General features: G+C 40.8%; 2 protein-coding genes and 1 long non-coding RNA gene across 8 annotated transcripts in view; 2 read left to right on the top strand and 1 right to left on the bottom strand.

Moving 5' to 3' along the window:
• Window positions 1-10746, top strand: part of VPS13B (vacuolar protein sorting 13 homolog B) — a 431250-nt gene extending 420504 nt beyond the window's left edge. For all 6 annotated transcript variants that reach the window (XM_068183911.1, XM_068183916.1, XM_068183903.1 and 3 more), the window contains 3 exons: window positions 2193-2295; window positions 2962-3211; window positions 8751-10746. In XM_068183911.1, the coding sequence (XP_068040012.1) occupies window positions 2193-2295; window positions 2962-3211; window positions 8751-8996 (599 nt within the window). In that variant the 3' untranslated portion in view covers window positions 8997-10746. The remainder of the gene's footprint in view (window positions 1-2192; window positions 2296-2961; window positions 3212-8750) is intronic.
• Window positions 10747-13621: 2875 nt separating this feature from the next.
• Window positions 13622-19055, bottom strand: COX6C (cytochrome c oxidase subunit 6C). Its single transcript, XM_068184031.1, has 4 exons — window positions 18945-19055; window positions 18215-18342; window positions 16526-16647; window positions 13622-13747 (listed from the first exon to the last, which is right to left on the bottom strand). Exons 2-3 carry the CDS (start codon window positions 18326-18328, stop codon window positions 16528-16530), a joined length of 234 nt encoding a protein of 77 aa, XP_068040132.1. The 5' UTR covers window positions 18329-18342; window positions 18945-19055; the 3' UTR covers window positions 13622-13747; window positions 16526-16527.
• Window positions 19056-21170: 2115 nt separating this feature from the next.
• Window positions 21171-21662, top strand: LOC137476156 (uncharacterized). The gene is made up of 2 exons (XR_011000282.1): window positions 21171-21300; window positions 21333-21662. It is a non-coding gene; the product is annotated as an uncharacterized lncRNA (long non-coding RNA).

Here is a 21662-nt window from a genome sequence, read left to right as displayed (position 1 = left end):
GGAATACAGTAGAATTAGTTACAGAAACATGTGTGCTTGAAAAATAGCTTTTGACATAAAAGGATTAGAGCAACACTATGTCCAATTAGAGCATTATTTTGAGATGGCTTTGTTATGGCAGGGAAAGAGTTGGGCTATCTCTACACAAAGAGTGAGTTACGTTCTGGAAGAAAGAAGTGAGTCATGTAGTAGGAGCATCCCCTTTAAACTGGAGCTTCACGAGAAGGCAGTCCTGTTTTCAGATACATAGGTAACTATAGAGCAACCAGAGGTGGGGTTTCCAGCTAGACTTAGCACTTAATGGTGCTAAATCCTTTCAAATTGATGGGAACAATTCTGGACAAACAAAAAGTGTAAAAGATAAAAAATTAAATGTCAAAATACACTAATTTATTTGTTTCCAGTATCAGTAAATCACTTTCAGCTTGAATATTTAAGAAGAAATGGTGGTTGGAGGGAGTCAGGGAAGAGAAGCAGGAAATTGATAGGAGGACAATGTGTCCATAATTCCACCTCACTAATTATACCAGACAAACCTTGAATATTTAAGCCTTTAATCACTAGCAATATTTATGCTTGTGCTGTGTTGACTAGAATATGAGTAGTTCTCATAGAGCTTAAGTTTAGGATGCTTCCCACAACACCCACAGCTCATTCCATCTAGTTAAAGAAATAATGAAAAAAATATTAGAATTCTTTCAAATCAACTTTATCTTGTTTGTAAAATCATAAATAATAACTGTTCTCCTGAATTATACACCCCATGGGTGTAAAACCCATATCAGCAAAAATCAGAAGGTTTTTTCTGTTGTCAGCTGTCTCTGTCTTGGCTTTGCTGCCCAGGACAACATAATTATAGATTTAATTCTGCTGCTGTCTTTATCAAGAAACTCATAGTAGTAGAGGGACACTTTTCATAGCAGATATGGTACATAAGACATCGTGTGTTCCATGACCATGTGACAAAAAGAGTTAGGCAGGAAAAAACATAAAACTATATCAATAATAGTTGACAGTGCGTGAGAGGAAAATACACCAGAGTTCAAGTAACTCTTACCCACAACTGGATTGGAAGTGGGACTGTGCCTCTTGGGGGGACCAAGGGGTGGAGGACCACACAGAAATAAACACATGTTCTCTCTGTCTCCATCTGTAAATAACATTTTCACTCACATAATGCTGAGAACCTCGGTAAGCCAACTGCTACAATTGGGATGCTGCTTTTAAGTATTACCATCAACATGTGTGCTAAAAATTAAAGGTTTTTTTTTCATTGCTGATGTTTTGTTTAAATTATTATCCATTGTTTAAGAGGGAATCTAAGTTATTGACACCCTTTTGCCTTTGGAATGCTTAGACAAAAGAAAATCCTTTAATTTATTTGTAAAGAAGTATATTTGTAAAAGAGTAACTTTGCACCAAACCATAGAACACTAGTGCTTGCTGCATAACCTACTCCATGTCTGTCGTGTAAAAATGTTTTAAACTACTTAATTTGTGAATTTTTTTGCAACCCACGCATTCTTTCTGGTGACCATACCTCATCATTGAATGTTTACAGGCCATCTGAAACCATACATACTGTATCATCTTCAGCTTTGGAGAGTCTCTTTAGAAACCTGCTTAACTGCTGCTTGTAGTCTCCATTCTGTGCTGGCACTAAGAAGAATTCACAATAAACCATATGCCCCAGGAGATCTCATAAATGTACATGGATCTGTGTTTAACAGCTGGATTAAGTAACTGAACATTTAAATGCAGTATCTAGGCAAATTTGCCTTCTAATTTGTACCAATTGTGACACGTATATGAAAGTATTTTAATATTAAGCAAGAAAGTTAACAATGGTCTTGATTTTTTCTACATAAATCCTAAGTGATGTGTCTGATCCTGCTCTGAAGTGATGGCTCTCAGGAGTGTTATGTTTCTCTTGATTTCAAGTGTAGAGCTGATTCATGGAACCCACAGTGGGGTTTTTTTTGTTTCTTGCTAAAGCGAGATCGTGGGGGCTTAAGTGCACAACTCTTGCATTGTAATATTTAATGAATTATCTTGACTACAGCTTCCAGAGATGTGACATCATTTTGGATCTGCACTATTTTATGAGCTGCTTTAAACAAATGACATCACTGCAACACGTAACTGTATTGTAGAAAACAACCACTAAAAAACCTGAATTCTCTTACCCACAGGTATTTTGCATGGAGCTGGACTTTCTCAGCTTCCCAAGCAGCGCTCTCATCCAAATGATCAACATGTTGAGCAGGCTCCAAACAGCCACGTCAAATATGTCTGGTAACATTATTTAGAAAATTGCTCATTTCTACATCCACATTGTTTATTAATAGGTTCTGGCCTCTGGTCAAGTTAACAGGAAAGGCTTCCCTAGGAAAGGCTGAGTTATGGCAGTTTGTTTAGGAACATTAAACAAAAAGGTAGTGCATAGAAACCCAATCTGCAAATGATGGGCTGCTGATCTGCATCCAGCTTTGAAACTACAGAGCTGATCTTTATTTAATGGTATTCAGTGAATTCTTACTTATTTTATCATTGCACTGAGCCCAAGAAAAATACTGCACATCTCCAGAAACAGCTGTTAGTGAAGATAGCTTTATTTTCTGCTCTGAATTTCTAAGCCACTTCTCAGGGTAATTTTTCTATTATCAAGGAAATAGGATGGGAAATAGGTTAACCTAGCACAGATATAAGGCCAATTCTGTGGTGAGTGATTGAGGGGTTTTGAAAAGTAACAATTTCACATTCATTCTTTAAATCTGAAGTCTTACATCTTTCAGTAATGGAGTTTTGGAGTACACTCCCTGGCTTATTTTACATCTGTAGGTGATAGCTACAGGCTTAAATAAAAACATAATGATCAAAATAAGCCCTGGAGGATTCAATGCACTACACTGACTAGTTCTTTTTTTGTCTTTTTTGTCTTTTTTTAACTTGATAATGCAGGAAAATGCTGCAATCTCTGGGAAGGCCAGAGGTTCATATGGCCTTAGATGTCATGATTGTAAGTGGATCAGGCCAGCAGCATGAAGGCTGCTTGTTGCTCACCTCAGAGGTGCTCTTTGTCGTGAGCATCAGTGAAGACACACAGCAGCAAGCCTTCCCCGTGACTGAAATCGATTGTCTGGAAGATGATCAGCAAAAAGATCTGCTGAAGGTGCAGCTAAAACAACAGAGAGTGCCTTCTGACTTGGAGGTAAAGACTTGAGTACCTTTTCCATTCAAAGATGAAGTTACACTTATGCTGGTGCTTTTGGCAGTGGAAATATTCACCTTTGGGCTGGGAGGCCAGAGGTTGAAGTGCCAAACCAGGAGATCTGCCCCTCATAGTTGGCTGTGTTGCCCTTTGGATGAAAAGAATGTGTCTCGTCCTTTCTGTCCTCTTACTGATCATGATATACCATATCTATGACAAATTTTCTGAGGGAAAAAGTAGAGGAAGTCTGAGTTCTTGGTAAGCACCACCTCTTTTTTGAAAAGACAAATTCACGAGGTGTTCATTGTTTGGCAAGTCAGCATTGCACCCTGTGCCTACAAAGTCCCAGCAAAAGCAGTTCCTTTTATTCTTCTGGGAATTCCATTAACAGTTCAGTGGTGCTGATGCTCCTTTCAGCATGCTTTTATCTTGTCTCTTCCAGCACAGCGGTCTTGTTTGGCTGTATTTACTTCCTTAGATCTTCCTTCTGCAAATGCGAGCTTTAAATTGGATTAATCCTTCTCTGAGATTGGATGCACCAAGTGTTTTCCAGTGAGAGCATAAATGCTTCATCTTCATGTTGAAAGATGTCTAAGCCATTTGAATACTGGTTTTTTGGAGGTTTTTTGGATTAATTATCTTCTTTTAATGGCAGAAGAATGTTATATTTTTACACTTTTGAGAAACAATGTTTATTGTATAAAATTCTCAAGTAGAATCACATGAGAGAGCATTTCAAAAACGAACATGCATGTCCCAGTTTTTATAAAAGTGTGCCAGGTAGTTTATAGACTGCTATACCAGAAATTTCTGTTTCAAATGTAAAAAAGAATATATAAAAGCCTTGAAGTATGAGGTGTGACAAAAAATAGGAGCACCTTCAGTCAAATCCTAACTTTGCTGAAGTCACTGAAGAGTTTTGCTGTCGATTTCAGCATGGACTTCATCTGTGTCGTGACAGCACTTGAGTATTTTTGTGAAAGCTTTCTCTAGTGCTGAGTTCTCTATTTATATTTATTGTCTTTCCACTAACCTCAGTCTCACAGAGAACTGTTGACTGAAGTTGCCTTCTCTCACCACAAAGCTACATGAGGGATTACTTAAATTGTAAGGCAAATGGGCAAAGCTCAGCTTTTTTTGTCCCTGAGTGCTGAGTGGTTGGTGGAGGCACACATCAGACTTTCAGAGTCCAGACTGTCCTGCTTAGTCCAGAGCTAGTGTCCTGGAGGGAAGAAGAAGAAAAGATGTTTTCACTAAGGCACTGGATGCACTCAACCTATCCTAACCCTAACTTTAGCAACAGCCCAGATATTTTCTTTATTGGACTGGAGTGTTGTCTTTGCATCTGGTTTTCCGAGTGAGGAAAAGGCTGCTGCTGTGGGGGAAGGGCAACTTGCTGCAAGTGGGTGATGAAGGGTGCAGAGGGTCTGCCTATTTGGGAGAAGGGAAGGCAAGGGACAGGGAGCCTCATTCTAGTCCCCACAGCTGCTACAGCTGGGAATGTGTACAATTTATGAGCAAGTGGGGCCCCTGAATGCATAGAGCAACCCTGCATGGCACGTGTGGAGTCCAACGTTCCCACACACACGCGCTCATAACATCCTCCTTTGGAGGTACTGGACCAAATACATCTTTTTTTTTCTGAAGTTGTGGATGGAAATATGGGAGTCTTACTCAAGTGGTGCAGCAATGCAGCTTGGGGAGCTGTAAGCCTTGAGCCCCCAGCCTGAGTTACAGCATCTCTTTTGCTGATGCAGGCTGTTGAGAACGCAGTGAAAATGTATGGCATGGGAGAAGCAGGGAAAAGTGCCAGTGTCCCAGGTGGAGCCAAGTCAGTGATGGCAAGACAGCAAAAGTTAATTGATGCTGTACAAAACAGACCTGGCAAAACATTCCTTCAGAATGCAGATACTGATACTGAAATTCTTGTAAAAATTTAAAGAAATGTGCTATGAGGAAGAGCAGTTGAAAGAAACAGAGAATAAAAAATTCTGAATTTTTTTATGTTAAGGCACCTAAGGCACCTACACAATAAAAGATTCCAAAAAGCTTCATATACAGTTTTAGTAATTACTTATAGTGTTTTGTAATTAATATTTGCTATGTTTTTTTATTGGACTGGGAGATCTCATACGTGATTTCCTTTCTGCAGCTGAATCTGTGGTCTGGGTGTCACATGCAGCACTAGTGCTGATGGGAGCCAGAGCTTCCCTTCACCTTCCTGACAAGAGCTTCTACAAAGTCCTCAGATGTGATTAGGAAAAGGAATCTTAGGAGGAACAAGTTGTGAATTGCAGATGAGCAGCCTCTAAGCAGCAGAGTGATAGGCACAACTCCTCAGTATTAATAGTAGGCCATTGTGTAGCATTGTCCTCAGCTGAAGTGCGGACACGTCTGTGCACGATGGCATTTGCAAAGATGGCCTCAATTTTTAGCTGGAAAATGCCCAATCAGGTCAACCAAAATGTTATTTTGAGTTTAGCAAAACAGAGCTAATGTTACCAATATAAGTTATGTCTATTTTTCTGATTAGTTTAGTCAATGATGCTAGAAATAATACAATGAATTGAAACATTTTATTTCAAGGCTATAAAAATCCACTTTTTGCATTACTGCTCACAAAAACAATTGCCAAAAGTTTTGTTTCAGCTCTGCCCAAAACAGTTTCTCTCATTCCCTCTCCTCAACTTCTTGGAACAGTTAAAAAACAAAACATGAGTTATTCTACAGCTGTAATCACCAGAGATGTTATAGAGCATATTTTGACTCCTTCAGCAATAGGTTTGCCTGATGCCTTGTTCGCCTCCACAATATATAACTTAATCCATCTGGATAGGAATAATCTGGATGGATTCTTTAAAACTCTGGCACTGACAAGTTTGTTATTGAAAGGGAAGCATTAATTGTATTTGGATTATCTTCCAAAGTAATTGAGACACTGCTTGTTTCCAGACAGATGTCAAACTCAAAAGTCCTGTTCTTCCAGCTGCTCTTGATATAGCTCATAACATCAAGAATACAACAAAAAATTGAAGGGCCCTGGAATTTCAGATATTCTAGATTTTTTTTAATAGTCCTACGTGTTATCATCTTTCGAGCTGAAAACCAATCTTTGGATTTCTAAAAGCAATGGAAAAAAAAGTCCTAAAGAGCTGGATCTCCTTAGTCAGTGTGCACAAAAGAGTAGATCAGTGCTACACCCATTTGGACTGCACAGCACAGGTGTTGTAGCTGCTGTGGAGTTAGAATTGTTGAAGGCTTATTCATTACAAACCATAATGGAAGGAATTTTAGAAAAATACTGGAGTTCTTAACCCAAAAGTATGGCCTTCTAGTATGAAGGGACATTATGTATGTAATATTCCTCTAGGAAATGCATTAAGTAAGCCTTGATCAAGTTTTGAGTCCTTGAGTGATCTGGGTAGTAACATGACAAATGTTCAAAGCAGCAAGTGAGAGCACTTAGTGACAATCTTAGGGTCCCATTTAGGAAAAAATGTAGAATAACATCAATTCCAAATTTTTCTTGTCTTGACAATATAAGCCAAACTGAAACTGGCTGCAGAAGCAGACAGTCACGGATGAAGTCATCTAAAAGCAAGCAGGGTCCCAGTTACTTTGGAAGACCATCCAACCATAGTTAATATTTCCCCCTGAATAATTATGCTGTATCTGTGGAAAATAGCCTGGGCCTTAATGAAGAATGGGTTCACAAAAGTAGGGGAGTAGGATGCCAGCACCATTTCCATCTCCTTTGGTAAGCAGGATCTTCTGGTCAATGTGGAGGCAGAACCCAGCTGTCCCTGGGCTTACCTCCCCAGGAGAAGTCAGGAAGAAATGAAGCCAGCCACCTACATGCAAGATTTACCCTGTAACTTAAAATCCAGTTTACATAGGTGGTACTTCAGCATATTTCTCTCCTTTCAACTGCTGAAACGGACTAACTGCTGAGATACTTTCACTGAGCCACCAGACCAAAGACGTGGTTCAGACACCGTTCTCCACGGTTAGCTGGGAGTCTGCTGCAGCAGTCTGCCTTCTGATTTTTCCCTGCCTTAAGGTCATTCATAGAAACAACCCTTTCCTCTGCCCATTTCATCATTTCCGCTGTCTCTAGGCATAGGCTTCAACCTTAAACTGCTGAGCTTGTTCATGAGCCTGCTTCCTTTAGCAATTTTGTGATGATGATTGAAAACAGGAGTGTTTCTACTTGCTGAGCAGCAAATCCATCTCCAAAGGCATAGTAAAAAAAACGAAAGGGGACTTGTTTTCATGTGAATGTGACACCTGTCACTATCTATCAATCATATTAATTCTTTCTTCAAATAAGCAGCAGAGTATTTAAATGAGTCTTGCAGTCCAGAGACATGACAAGATACTGATTGTGGATGTTAAATTTAATCTAATGGCACTCTTTAAAATATCATTCTATCTAGCAAGACCTGTAGAACTCTATGAAAGACAGGCAGAAGATAGCAGTCTTTAAATCCTTAGCATGATGTCCAGCAAGGAAATTTTAAATTCTACAAAAATAAAACTGGTCAGCAATTCTCCAAGTGTAAAATAAGGCAGCATCAAATCCTAGCCCTATTATAGCTGCTGCCTTTTCCTTCATTGTAATATTTTGGAAATAACTTCTATTCTGAATGGCTTAGCTTGTCATACTTCTGTAGCATCCATGGTGGGATTTCGGAAATACAATTTTTTTGAAACCATGCAACCACCTCGATGCCTGCTGGTTTGCATTCCCTTCTCAAACTAGTCATAGTCATCCTCAACATCTTCAAAAATAAGGGCACAGCAGATTGATCTTCCAAAGCCAGGAGTGCCCATAGCTTTTCTGGAAAATAGTTTATCTGCTTGGAACCATATGATAGATTACAGTATTTGATTTACTGTATGTTTTCCCACTAGGGTAGGTCTCTTGCTAGGACTTTAAACCACCTCTACCTATTTCAGCCTGCAAAACACAGATCCCTTAATGTCTTCTCCAGAAACATGCCCAAATCATCTTTAGTAAAACCCTTTTGTTTAGAAAAATGTCCTTGTGTGAATGGGTTTTGTTGCCAGAAGCAGATGGATATATCCTGCCATAGAACATTCACCTGTGAAGTAGCTTCTTGTCTCATTTTAAATGAAGTAACTTAAAGACTAAAATATTTCAGCTAAATAGAATCTCTGTATGATAAGCCTTGCCAAGAGCTTCTGACATTTTTCTAAAAGGGGTTTCAATGCCTTTGCTGTATACAAGGAGTTGATCTGTTGTAAAGTTCTACTCTTGACCAATTCTCAAAAGATACTGCTTAAATTTTCTGTGGCAGTTAGAGCTTCTCAGAAGTCCAAAACAACAGAGGAGAGGACTAATTTACCAAGGACTCAACTATGGGACAACCTTCATGATTTTAAAAAAATCCTTTAAACTATTTTAAGATTTCGGGCAGGAAGATTTTTATCAGAGAAATGTGGAAGTTATTGTCTTTGCTACTCAGCTCAGTTACTGTCAAATACTCAGTAACTGTTGTATCTTATCTGATTTCAGGCCGAGGGCGTCAGAGAGAGACTGTCAGAGCAGCAGTACAACCGCCTCGTGGAGTACATCACAAAGACCTCTTGTCACCTTGTTCCCAGCACCGCCGCAGCGCCAGCCCCGCAAACCGTGGCTGCTGAACAGCCCCTGACTATAACAAAAACCTATCAGTATGTAGTTGATCCAAATTTTGCCCAGGTATTCATTAGCAAATTCACCATGGTGAAAAATAAAGCCTTGAGGAAAGGCTTTAATTAATAGTTATTTCTGGTGTGTGTAGTAATACCATGCCAGTTTGAAAGCAATGCTTTCTCTGCAGTAACCAACATCAAGTAGAGATGCATGTAATTTCTGAGGAGGTAGAAATTGATAACAAAGCCCAATAGCTTTTCTAATCTTGACAACATTCCTGCTTCCTAGCCAAAATACTAGTGCTGGAAGGAAAGTGTTCTGGCAAACGAATAAAGTGAGAAGGAACAGCCTTGGACTACAGCTTAATCAAAATCCTTTTTCTTTTCAATAACCAAAAATTAGAGAATGGGGGAAAATTACGTGTATACGGATATTTTTACCACACACAGAAATGTGTATCAATACCTCTATATCTTACTTTAGGGTCTGCCAGTTTCTGTTATAAACCAGGTTTATAACTCAGCTGTAAAAACTTGCTCAAGGCTGAGTCTTTCCCCCAACACCCACACTCCCCCAACATGTGCGTCCTGAGGCAAAACATTTTCCCCCACTAAATCTGAAAAACCCAGTGTGGCTGTTTTAAGTTACTAGTGACAGCTGGGTTTTAGCACCACTTTAACCTTAAAATAGCTTCCTTTATTTGACTGAAGTTCTGCAGGACATTAGTCCATAATGTAAACTAGTGCCTTGTGTGGTTTGGAGAACAAAACATGAACTACAACACGACTTTATTTTTAAAACTGTCTGTATACAGAAACTTTATTTTATTCACCATCAAATTTTCAGAAGTACTTTCAATGTATGTATGACTGTGCATTGTCTGTTCATTAACTGGAAGCCAGTAACATGCAATTCAAAAATTTAAGAAACAGAGTGGTCTCCTTAAAATCTCCAAGCTCAATGTAACCCAGATGTGCAGGTGCTAAGTACACCTTGTGGGGTCTTGCTTATTTCTGATCTGCCACCACTACATTGTATGTGCTCCCTTCAGCCCTAATTCATTTTATGCTTATCATCTTCAAACTGATAAAAACAGGAATATTTAGAAGCGCGACCTTTCAAATATGTACTAAGCAAAGAGATTTCTTTAAAGTTGATTGAAAACTATGGACCCACAGGCACCATTTACATTAATAGTTAATGATGCCATCACAATACACTTACAAATATATGTTAAACACCTGCCTTTCTTGTAATAGACAAGAAATCAGTCTCTGGACACAGATGACTTTATAAACCAAATCTGGCTATGGCAGTTTCATTTTAAAACCAAAAGCTTACTTGGTTTCCAACTATGTGTGTTAATTTTCTCTCCTTTTCTATATGCTTACCAAAATGAATTATGTCTGGAGATTCCTGAACATGTCTGGAATTGGAGTCAAAAACTGGAATAAAATGTGATCACCATTTGGAGCATATGCTTTATAGTGAATAACTTCTATGCATACTTAATATGACAAAATGCACAGTAAATAAGAATGTAGTAACTGCAATGTTTTTCTCTTGAGTTCTGTTTTGTTAAAAGGTATTTATAAAAGCTGTGTCCCTCATCTACTGAGAATAAAGGAGGCTGGGGTCTGCATTGTCCTTTTCTGACTGTGAAATAAGCCCATCCATTATCAACATTTCATACAATGATTTAATAACTTAGTCATTGTTTAAATAACACTGTTTAAAAATGTATATGTATATACACACATGTGCTTCATTCCTGAGTATTTTATGGAAGTTGTTTAATACTTCTAATTTTGCATATTGATGGATAAATTGTAATATAATTAAATTGTTTAAAGATAATAAAGCTATTCCTGTAATACTTGTTCTTGTGAGCTGTTTATTCATTTGGTTATAAGTTGTAGGACAATGACAAGACTGATGTACAAGCTTCATGAGGGCCCCATTAGATCCCAGTTGATCACTGGACTTTGTAGTGTACCAGAAATGGAATAGATCATGACAATACTTTGGAAGTAGAAACTGGTGAAGCTTGCCAAAACCGTGTGCTGAAAAGTTTTATGCTTTTGTGACTAACTGAATCAAAACAGCACTGTACTCACCATTTCAATTAGACTAATCTGTTCCTTATTTATGGAGTACACAGACAAGCCAAGGGGATGCAAACACACCTGTATAAAATGAGGAACAGCAGTTTCATTTCTAAAAGTTTGTAGATTTCAGCCATTTTTTTTAAGATTCATTTGTGTTTTTCCTGAATTACATTCTCCTGGAATAAACACTTGCTTAAATTACACTTTTCTTCAGTGAATAGAACTGCATCTTTACTGCATTAGGCAGGTTCTTTCTCCCCCTTCTGACCACATGTATGGAAACGAGTGGGGACAGCACATAAATCAACCTCTCTTACATATGAGCTGTGTGAACTATGAAAACAAAGTTGTCCAAAGAGCAGCTGCCTGTACTTAGCTGCTAAAGCAGTGCAATGTGTACTCTTAAAACATGCCTACTCTCCTAATGCTCTTTAGACCTGGAGAGCTCACAACTTCAAATCTATCTTTTTAGTTTGCTTCCAGAACAATCAATCACTCCTCAAACACTCGAGAATAAAGTAAGCTCGCCAAAAAATTTGAAGCCATAGTCAGGCAAGACCTATCCCAAAGCAGTTCAGGTCAAATAATTCCTTTTTATATATCATTTCATACATAAATATAGCAAAAACCTTCAGACACTTGGGATAATCTCCAAGAGCAGCCAAGCATGTTTTTCAGCTCTGCATCTCCTAGAAACAGAATGCCCTGTAACAAGCAACTGATTAGGGTCTAACTCACAGGTCTTGTACTATGGTATGTCCCACTCCAATTCTTTGTATGATAGAATTAGCTGAACTCTTGTTGGCAAAGGAAAAAAAATAAAAGGAAGGAAAAAAAAGACCCTGAAAACTGGTGGGTTGATGCTGATTTCAGAAAAGCAGGTTAGGTATCCAGCTTTGCACTCCCTTCCTACTCCAGAGGAAAGCAAGCTGTGGGTTGGTTGGCATTGCCTGCTTAAGGGAAGTACTTGCCTTGCATCCAGCGTGAAACCAGACTGCATCCAGAAAGCAACAGTTGCAGCCTGCAGACACTCAAAGCACAGCCACAGAAATTAGAACTTGGCTTCCTTTGTTAAATACATTTAGCCAGAGACATCCCTGAGCTCGCTGTATCTGTCAAAAATTGCCTTCAGTCACAAAACTCTCATTTCTTTAAATCACACGAGCTGGTAGCTGAAGGAACACAGACTGCAATAACTGCTACTGGCTACAACAGTTTAAAAGAAACTAAGAATTGAACAGTAAATTAATTCATAGCAACAGTGAAGAATACAGGGCCTAGATCAACAAGGGAAGTCATGTCTATTAACCTGCACACCTGGCAGTAGCAAGTTTCTTTGCCTCTGAAGCTGTCAAGTAAGACTGAAGACCTCTGGCTATTTAAACCTGCAGACAGGCCTGAGAAAATGTTAGCCAGTACTTAATGGCATACACTGTTTATACTATACATTGGGAAGATAAATGGGTATCATTTGCTATTGTTAAGCTCTGGTTTACATTTATAGGAGCTGGGGTATTTTGATTACTAGATGGTTTCCCCAGCATCACTAATGTCAAATTCTTTCTTTGCTTAAAGGAAGCACTGTCTGCATGGGAAGTTTAAAGAAAATCCCATGTTGCTCTATAAAATGTTCTGGATCACATACATTACTTATGTGCTTTCATTAGTCCAAATGTTGTTCAAGGATACCTATTAAGTGTTAAGTAGTTAATGATCCATATAAAATAATAAGAGTTACTCCAAACAGCATTTGAACCGAAGACCTTCAAATACAACACAGATGGCCCAATTTGTCATGCTGCTTCATACAAAGACTTCCTTCCTTTCATGCAGTCAGCTTTTGCCTGCTCTCCTAAGTATCTACATTCAGCAAACAAAATCTGCAGTCCTAGTACCTTCTTCATCCTGAGCAACAGGCAATGACAAAGCCTGTTTTCACTGACAGGTAATCATGGCCCAAGACAGAGCATTGTGCCTCAGACTGCACAGAATGTAGCAGAGATCCAAACTATGCTTAGCTGACTACTTCCAGATATTAAAAAGATGATACATGTCTAAAAGCACCATGCCAAGATTTTTATTACCATAATACAATATTTACTTTGTCTGCCTGTACCCCCTTCCCTCTTGTACATCAATTATATGGGAACATGCCTGCAGTTTGGAGTCATTTTCCAATTACAGTAACTAATATACCATGTGTAAGAATGGGTATTTGCAGAGTCTGTAAGTCTTGCTGTAACAGTTTGCTGATGTAAGGAAGACAATACAGTGATGACAGCAGAAAAAGACAAAAAGGTTGGCTGGTGTATTTCCAGAATTTCTAGCCAAATTCTTCCATCTCAAGGTCAGCTCACCTTGTGAAGCCAGAGGTAATACAGACCCCACCAGAAATCCGTCCTCTCCCTTCCTGCAACATCTGTCCTCTTGCACATTCCCATAAGCAGCTGGGACAAACTAGCTGTCAATGCTTAGGGATATACTGTGCTATCAAATATGGAATTTGGCCAAAAGAGAGATGCAAATAATTCCTGAAGGAAAGACAGACTTCTTGGGCAATTTCTGAAGACTTCCCACCCCTCTTTCCACCCACCCAGTACCTGAGCCTGTAAGTATTTCTACTTTAATGAAGAGAACTAAATGTCACTGACATATGTATTTTATTTATTGAGTTGCATTAGAGCGTGCCACGCGCTGTAGTGCATTGCATTTTACACTTCAGTGAACAACTAAGGTTCAGTCATCAAGTCTTCCTGAAATGAAGGGAATCTGCAAGACAAAAAAAGCCCATTAAGTTATGATGGACAAACTTCATACTCTAAGTAAACATATTAGTATGTACGAATGCAAAGCAGCAGAGAGAAATGTTTATGTGGTAGTTTAGTCTAGAGGAATTCCCCGTTATTTCCTGAGATTGAAGTTTCACACACCCTTCATGTGGCAAACAGAAGTGAAACATGGAACAAATCAAGAGCTGGAACAACACTGCACAGCACATCAGATTCATTATATGTGCTGCACTGGTAACTGAATCAGTCTTGCTGAGGGCCTGCAGGAGAAAGGAATGCAGCTTTCAGATAGGAACCAGAGAGGAAACAAGTGGTGCAGGCAGCCTACCAAGGAAGGAAGAACACCAAATTCAAATTGCTTCTCCCCATTATACTGAACACAATCCAAGACCAGCTGTGCTCCATGACAAGAGTCTTGAAAGTGGTTAGCACCAAACTCTGAGCTTCCCCCTTTATTCCATGGCTGAGCACACAGCAGAGGCCAGATACTCCTCACATTTATACCTGCACTTAATTTCCACTGTCAGTATCACCACCAGAATCCACACCAAGCAGATGGAAAAGTGTGAATTCACAGGGAGGTGCAAAGGTGTCGCCATGCCCAGCTTGGGCACAAGTGCCATGCTACCACCATAACTAATGAACTCCTTCCTGCCCACCTGACCCCTTCCTCAATTCTGGGGCTAAGTACTGGCTCCACAGAGAGTATTCAGTGAGGTTAAGCCACTGTATTTACTGCCACATACAGGACATACTCCAGTAAACTGGGATCACCGTATCCTTTAGGTAACTACACCAATAAAAGGCTTAAAATTCAAAACAGCGAAGATTTAAACTTCTGAGGCAAACGAAAATGTCTTCCATCCGTTCTGGGTACTTGTCTTTTTTTTTACAGCCTTTGCAGACATTTGAAACACTGGTATTGTTTTCCCCTTCCTCTACTTTTGTATTCATGCGTAGGCACAACAAAAACCAACCTCTTTCTACTATGAAAGAGTGAAAAAATATCTGTTCTTCTATAAACAGGCTAAAGAATAAGAAGCATCAGCTATTCAAACAAAATCACAAAAGACAATTTGTCTCCCACATTTTCTTTTGAGCTAGTACAATTAAGAAATGGAAAAATTGTTTAGGAAACATTTAATTTTAACAGGTGCACACAATGTGCAATTTTTTTTTAAGCTGCCAATGGGAACACAGGCTGAGAGTGGAGCTCTATTTGTAGAGAAATAAATCCTGCTCATGATTTGAATTAAATATTCAACATGCATCCTTGCTGACAGTGTTTGTTTCAAATGGTTTTACCACCAGATGGCCCTTCAGAATACACTGATGAAGGCCACCTGACTAAAGGATGCAATTCCAGTGTCTAAAGAAGTTTAAAAGTGACTACAAAATAGCCAGAGGACTGAATCAGAGGCAGAATTACCAAGACTTAAACCAGGTAAATTTAGAATTTCATTATTTATATTTGTTGCAGTCATAGCTAAAGAACAGCAGTATCCCACTCTCAGAAAACAAAAAAAAAAAACCCACAACACTACCAAGAGCTGGGACCGGCAAAACGACTTTTTACCTTTTTTTCTGATTTTTAGAAGAGATGCAGCTCTGAGGATTTTTATGAAATTGTGTTAAGCAGAAACCAGATAGTTGCCATTGAACAGAATTCAGTATTCATACTGTTAAGTACTAATCTTTTATTCAATCTTGCTTGTTCATGCAAACAAGCTGAGAAAATCCAGCTGGCCAGGATAATTAAAGCCACAGATTATCACGTAATGATCACAATATGAAAACATTCCAAAAGAATGAAAAACTATCATTCTAGATTAGTCTGAAGTCATTTTAGGAGAAGCAAAGAACTCAATGTAAAAAATTTGCACCAAGAAAGGGGGAGGAACTCTATTGAGTTGTCACATCAGCTTGTGCAGCTTAGTGAATGTAGTTATTAATAACTACAACACAGCTGAAATCAAGACTTTTTTCCTGGTGTTACTAGCAAGGGAGAACAAAGCTAGATGGTTTTCTTAGTAAAGGCAGTGTCAAGTGCTTTAAAAAAAGAGTATTGTGAACAAAGTTCTATTCAAGCTTCATAAAATATGGCAAAAATGTGATTACTAGAACACAGAGCTGTATGCCTGTGATTTCTAATACATATATATATATATATATAGGTGCATAGAGATGTATTTCCCCCTCTCACGAACTTCAAATACAAAATGATACACAGAAGATACTCTGTTTCTTACATTAAGATGTATGCTATGAGAGAGAATCAGCCTTTCCATTTTCTCACTCACTGTACCACCACAAATATGTAAGCAGAAGATAGAAACAGGCCCAAGTTAAGCGGTTCAAGATGTGACAGCATGAATATAACTGTGGAATCAGTGGAGTTTAACATTAGAGCTTTGTCTCCTCTCCGTGGTTGTGAGAGGAGGGCAAAGGCCTGGCATCATCACTCTGCCTCCTGTACCCACAAGTTAAACAAATTTCACAAAAGGTATTCAGGAGCTTCTATCCTGCCTTTATTCCCCACACCCCAGTTCTCCTGTTTCTTCACATTTTTATTACCCAGGTCTCTTGAGTGCAATTTTTATCCTTTTACTTTGGAAAACCCTTTCAATTTGAAAAAAAAAAAAAAAAAGGAAGATTGCTCCAAGCAGAAGCACAACACCTCACTGAAATCATCTTACTCCTGTTCTGTACTCAGAACTCCTGTTCTGAGTGCAGTTCACTAACATTAGATGCAGCTTACCATCACTTGGGTGGTGCACTCTCAAGCACACCAGCTGCCTTCATGGCTTCAAAGTCCTTCATGGGATCATAGTATCTGTAGAAGTCTGCATAAGCTCGTTTTCTGGGCTCAGCAACTGCAAACTGGAAAGTTAACACACAGAATATTAAAGTTTGCAAAGCTTTATGAACAGATCTTTTTTCTGTTAGCTCCATAATGTCTATCAATGGATATTCATCTAAAGGTGTTTAGCTCAAATTATTAAAAATTTCTTTGTTCCTGTGAAAACCCACCTGTCAGGCTACCTGATCATTAGTCAGGAGAACAAAAACCTAAAGTAAAATCTTAAAGTCTGTTACAAGGTAGCACATCACACTTTCAAGATCCAAAACCACTCCATCTGTATTGATACCAGAGTGTCCAACACCCTCCCTGCTGAAAGTTTTATAGATAAAACATGTCATTATGGCAAGTTTTGTGCCTCTGGGCAGCTGCAAAACTCTGAACTCCAGATAAAACGGCATCCTACACTGAAGGACCACATTTGAGCTACACTGTAAGTCAACTACATCTGGTAAAGTTTTACAAGACTGCCGAGCCACTCTTACAGGTCACCAACATAAAAAGACACAATCCTCATTTCTTGGACACCCATTCACCTGAAGCACAGGGATATACTCAAAAAGCTCCCAAAAACTTGAAAACAATTCTGAGTTGGGTTTGTACAACAGCATCTGACATGGAACAAAGTAAATGGCTGCTGAGATCCATGTTACCTGTTCTAAATCTGGTCTGCCACCTTACCAGTGTATTAACATGGGGGTGCCAAATAAGGTACTGACCCAGAGAGTATTAAAAAATTATATTGTAAGTCTGACCACAAACAAGCTTGTCTACCTCTCAACAGATGTGTTAAGTACATGTGTGAGCTTATTGTTTCTGAAATACATTTGTGGCTCCAAGAAGTTTTGAAAAACCTGAAATTAACTTCATTTCTCATCACTTTAATCCACACCTTTCCGAGCACTCAAATGCTGTCAACAGTATATGCACAAGTTCAGTGGGAAAACCAAGATCCAGTTCTTCCACAAGAATTCACACTGTGTTGTTTGCTTCATGTATGAGATCCAAGATAATTTAATAAGAGCACTCAAGAACAAGTACTGCTCTTATCTTTATCAGAAATCAAACCTGTAAGGGTGTTTTTCTGGAAACATAATGCTCCATTTCCACACAATACCTCAAAAGCAAGGACAGAAAGATCACATTAGGTTTTCCTACACTGATATCTTCAGTGTGAAGGATAAGTTTTCCAAATTGCTTTAGAGCAAATTTCCTGAAATCAATCAAGAAATAAAGTAAGACCTGGACAACTCTCCCAAGTCTCGGGAACTGTGGCAGACCAAAGCACAAACTGTCTAGAGTTAACATGCATCAGCTGTGAATGATCAAGAGCATTCTGGGACTAGGAGACTCAAGGTCAAGTTGTCATGAGTTGCGTGAACACCCAGCATGAAACATTAGATTATTCACATCATTTCTTCAAATGAAGATTAGGAAGATTTATTTGTGCTTTGGAAAGTTGCTTACAAAAATACATTACTAAACCTTTCTGATGAACAGCTCAACCCAATCTCAACAGAAAAATATTATGAATTCTTTAAATATTCCAATGAGCCCAGTTTATAACCGAATGACTACGGAGCCCACCTTGTAAAAAACTGCACATCCCATAGATACCACAAATGCCCCAAGGAGGTGAAACTTCATCCGCCTGGCCAAAAGGCCCCGCATCTGGGGCTTTGGCAACAGTGCAGCCGACATGGTGACTGGATTTCCTGAAGGATAAAAGAAATAAGAGAACTGTGAGAGAAGCTCCGCTTAAAATAATTTTCGGTACTACCGAAAGATCATTATTTTTGTATTGTGCAATAATCGTCTTCACGGTATAACCAACAGTGGTCCTGTGTGCTTGACCTTCCAAAGAGAATATTTACGGGACAAAATTCAAGGACAACCTATTAATGACACGATTCTAGTTTAAGTTCTTACACTCCTTACACCCAGTATTTGTGGAATCAAGGCTGGCCTTCGATGTTCACACTAAATCCTGCGCTCCCCGCAGGGTCTGCCCTCCCAGGCCTGCTGTCCTGCTGTTTGTCAGAAGCCATTCTAAGCAGTACCGGGGACAGGCTGGGACCAGCCCCGCACCGTTCCCCGCACCCAGGGCGCCCCAGCCCCGCGCTGCAGCCGCCACCGCTGGGCCCGGCTCCGCCACCCTCAGGGACGCGCAGAGGTCACGGCGCTGTCGCAGGGCCGCGGCCGAGCGGGTAGCGGCGGCTGGCGGCCCTAGGGATGGGGATGATAAGGGAAGTTAGAGGAAACGAGGGGAGGAAGAGGGACCGGCGGGAGCCGCGCCGGGAGCGGGGAGCGGCCTCACCTCAGTCCCCAGCAAGGTCCTTCCGCGCCGCCGGCCGCGCTCCCGCTGCGGCACCGCTACTCCGCATGCGCGGGCGGCAGGCGGCGTACGGCGGGCGGCGCGGGCCAAACCTGGCCGGGCGCGGTGCCCGGCGCGCGTGGGAACAAGCCGCAGGATCGATGAGGCTGGAAAAGGCCTCTGAGATCACCGAGTCCAGCCGGGGAGCGAAGAGCACCGCGCCAAACAGACCCTGGCACTAAGTGCCAAGTGCAGTCTTTCCTCAGACAGCCCCGGGGACGACGACAACACCACTTCCCTAGGTAGCACATTCCAATGTTCAGTGATCTTTGCTGTGAAGAAATTGCTCCTAATGTCCAACCCCAACCACTCCTGGCACAGCCTGGGGCAATGTCTTCTTGTGCTGTCCCTTGTTTCCCGGGAGAAGAGCGCGGCCCCACCCGGGCTCAGCCTCCTCTCAGGGTTCTGTGGAGAGCGGTAAGGTCCCGGCCGAGCCTCCTCTGCTCCAGCCTCAACACCCCCAGCCCCATCAGCCGCTCCTGGCAGGACTTGTGCTCCAGACCCTTCACCAGCTCCTCGTCCTTCTCCGGACTCGCTCCGGCTCCTGCGTGTCCTTCCTGAACTGAGGGGCCCAGAAGTGGCCACAGGTGTGGCCTCACCAGTGCCCTGCCCTGGTCCTGCTGGCCACGCCATTTCTGGTGCAGGCCAGGATGCCACTTGTCTTCTTGGCCACCTGGGCACACGCTGGCTCATGTTCAGGTCCCTTTTTCTGTCTTTTAAGGTTCCTTCCAACCGAAACCATTTTGTGATTCTGTTAAGAGCCATGGGAGAAAACCAAGTCACCCACTTGAAGGGTGACATTGCTAGGCTGAGGGACTCAGGCCATTATACAGAGAGTTTGCCAGGAATTATTGGCCAAGCCTAGAAAGAAATGAAGCCATTTGTAATCCTTTCTAGATATCCCTTGGACAGCTTTTGTACCTTTCTTGAAAATGAGGAATATGCTTTGCCCATGATTTCCACTTAATCACCACCTGCACGTGGAATTGTCATTTGTATTCCTGGGGAGTCTCTGTGGGATTTACACCAAATGCTATAAATTCTTGGCTTGAAAAAACAAGTCCCTCCTGTGCAGTGAGGCATTCATTCGTGCCTTTTTCTCCTGTGCCAAAGCCAGCAGATTCTGACGTCAAATGAGAGAGATGGACCCTTAAATCTGAAGACGAGTTGCTTTTTCTATGATGGAATTAAGAAGAAATAAGTGTCAGTAGAAAATTTCAGAGGGAAATCACACAGCTGTGGCTACAATCTGGAAGAATGTTCTTTGCAATAGCAGTTTGAATAGATGCAATTTGGACAACATTCTCTCAAAATGAAGAAAAGTTTGTTACAATAGTTGAGACTAAAATGAAGAATGTCTGTCTAAGAGTTTTTCCCATGTGGATTAACACAAAAACCCCAAATGTTAATGATGTCATGCAGAAAGAATGGCAAGATGTATCACCAAGGGCAAATCGTGCAAATTTGGTGGCCTCCTATAACAGGGTCACAGCATTGGTGGATGAGGGACGAGCGACTGACGTCACCTACTTGGTCTTGTGCGAAGCATTTGACACAGTCCTGCATGACATCCATATCTCTAAACTAGAGAGGTACGGATTTGGTGGATGAACCACTTGGTGAATGAGGAACTAAGGAATTGGCTGGATGATTGCACTCAAAGAGTTGTGGTCAAGAGCTCAATGTTTTAGTGTAGATCAGTGACAAGTGGTGCTCCTCGGGGGTCAGAATTGGGACCAGCATTGTTTAATGTCTTTGTTTGTGGCATGGACAGTGGGATCAAGTGCACCCTCAGAACTGTCCACTCCAAGCTGTGTGGTGTGGTCAGCACGCTGGAGGAAAGGGATGCCATCCAGAGGCATCTGGACAGGCTTGAGAGGTGAAGCTGTGCAAACCTCATGAAGTTCAGCAAGGCCAAGTGCCAGATCCTGCACCTGGGCTGGAGCAGTCCCAAACATGAATACATAGTGGGCAGGGAATAAGAAGGGACACTTGCACATGTTGATGGACAAGAAGCTCCCCATGAGGCAGCAGTGTGTGCTCACAGCCCAGAAAACCGACCACATCCTGGGCTGCATCAAAAGCAGAATGGCCAGCAGGTTGAGGGAGATGATTTTGCCCTCCTACTCTGCTCTGGTGAGACCCTACCGGGAGTGCTGGAGTCCAGCTCTGGAGTACTGCATCCAGCTCTGGAGCCCCAGCACAAGAAAGACATGGACTTGTTGGAGTGAGCCCAGAGGCCTACAAAGATTATCAGAGTGCTGGAACACCTCCTCGTCTCCTTTGGAGAGAAATTGGGGTTGTTCAGCATAGAGAAGAGAAGAATCCAAGAAAATCTTAGAGCAACCTTACAGTGCCTAAAGGGAGCTTACAAGAAATATGGAGAGGGACTTCTTACATTGGACATATAGTGACAGGATGGGGTAATGGTGTTAAACTGAAAGATGGCAGATTTAGATTAGATATAGGAAAGAAATTCCTTACTGAACTTGCCCTCATGAAAAAGACAATACAAAAGTAATTGGAATAAAAGCATGGCAGGTTTCAGGGCTACTGTCATCATAGATAAGATATGAGTAATTTTCCTGTAAACATCAGTCTTGTGGAGACAGAATGTTTTGGTGGATGGAACTAGGTCTGTAAATAAAAAAATCTTGATTG

The sequence above is a fragment of the Anomalospiza imberbis genome, chromosome 1, assembly GCF_031753505.1.
Source record: "Anomalospiza imberbis isolate Cuckoo-Finch-1a 21T00152 chromosome 1, ASM3175350v1, whole genome shotgun sequence".
Classification (NCBI taxonomy): Eukaryota; Metazoa; Chordata; class Aves; order Passeriformes; family Viduidae; genus Anomalospiza; species Anomalospiza imberbis.
The sequence above is the reverse complement of the archived record's forward strand: the minus strand, read 5'-3'. Positions and strand labels throughout refer to the sequence as shown.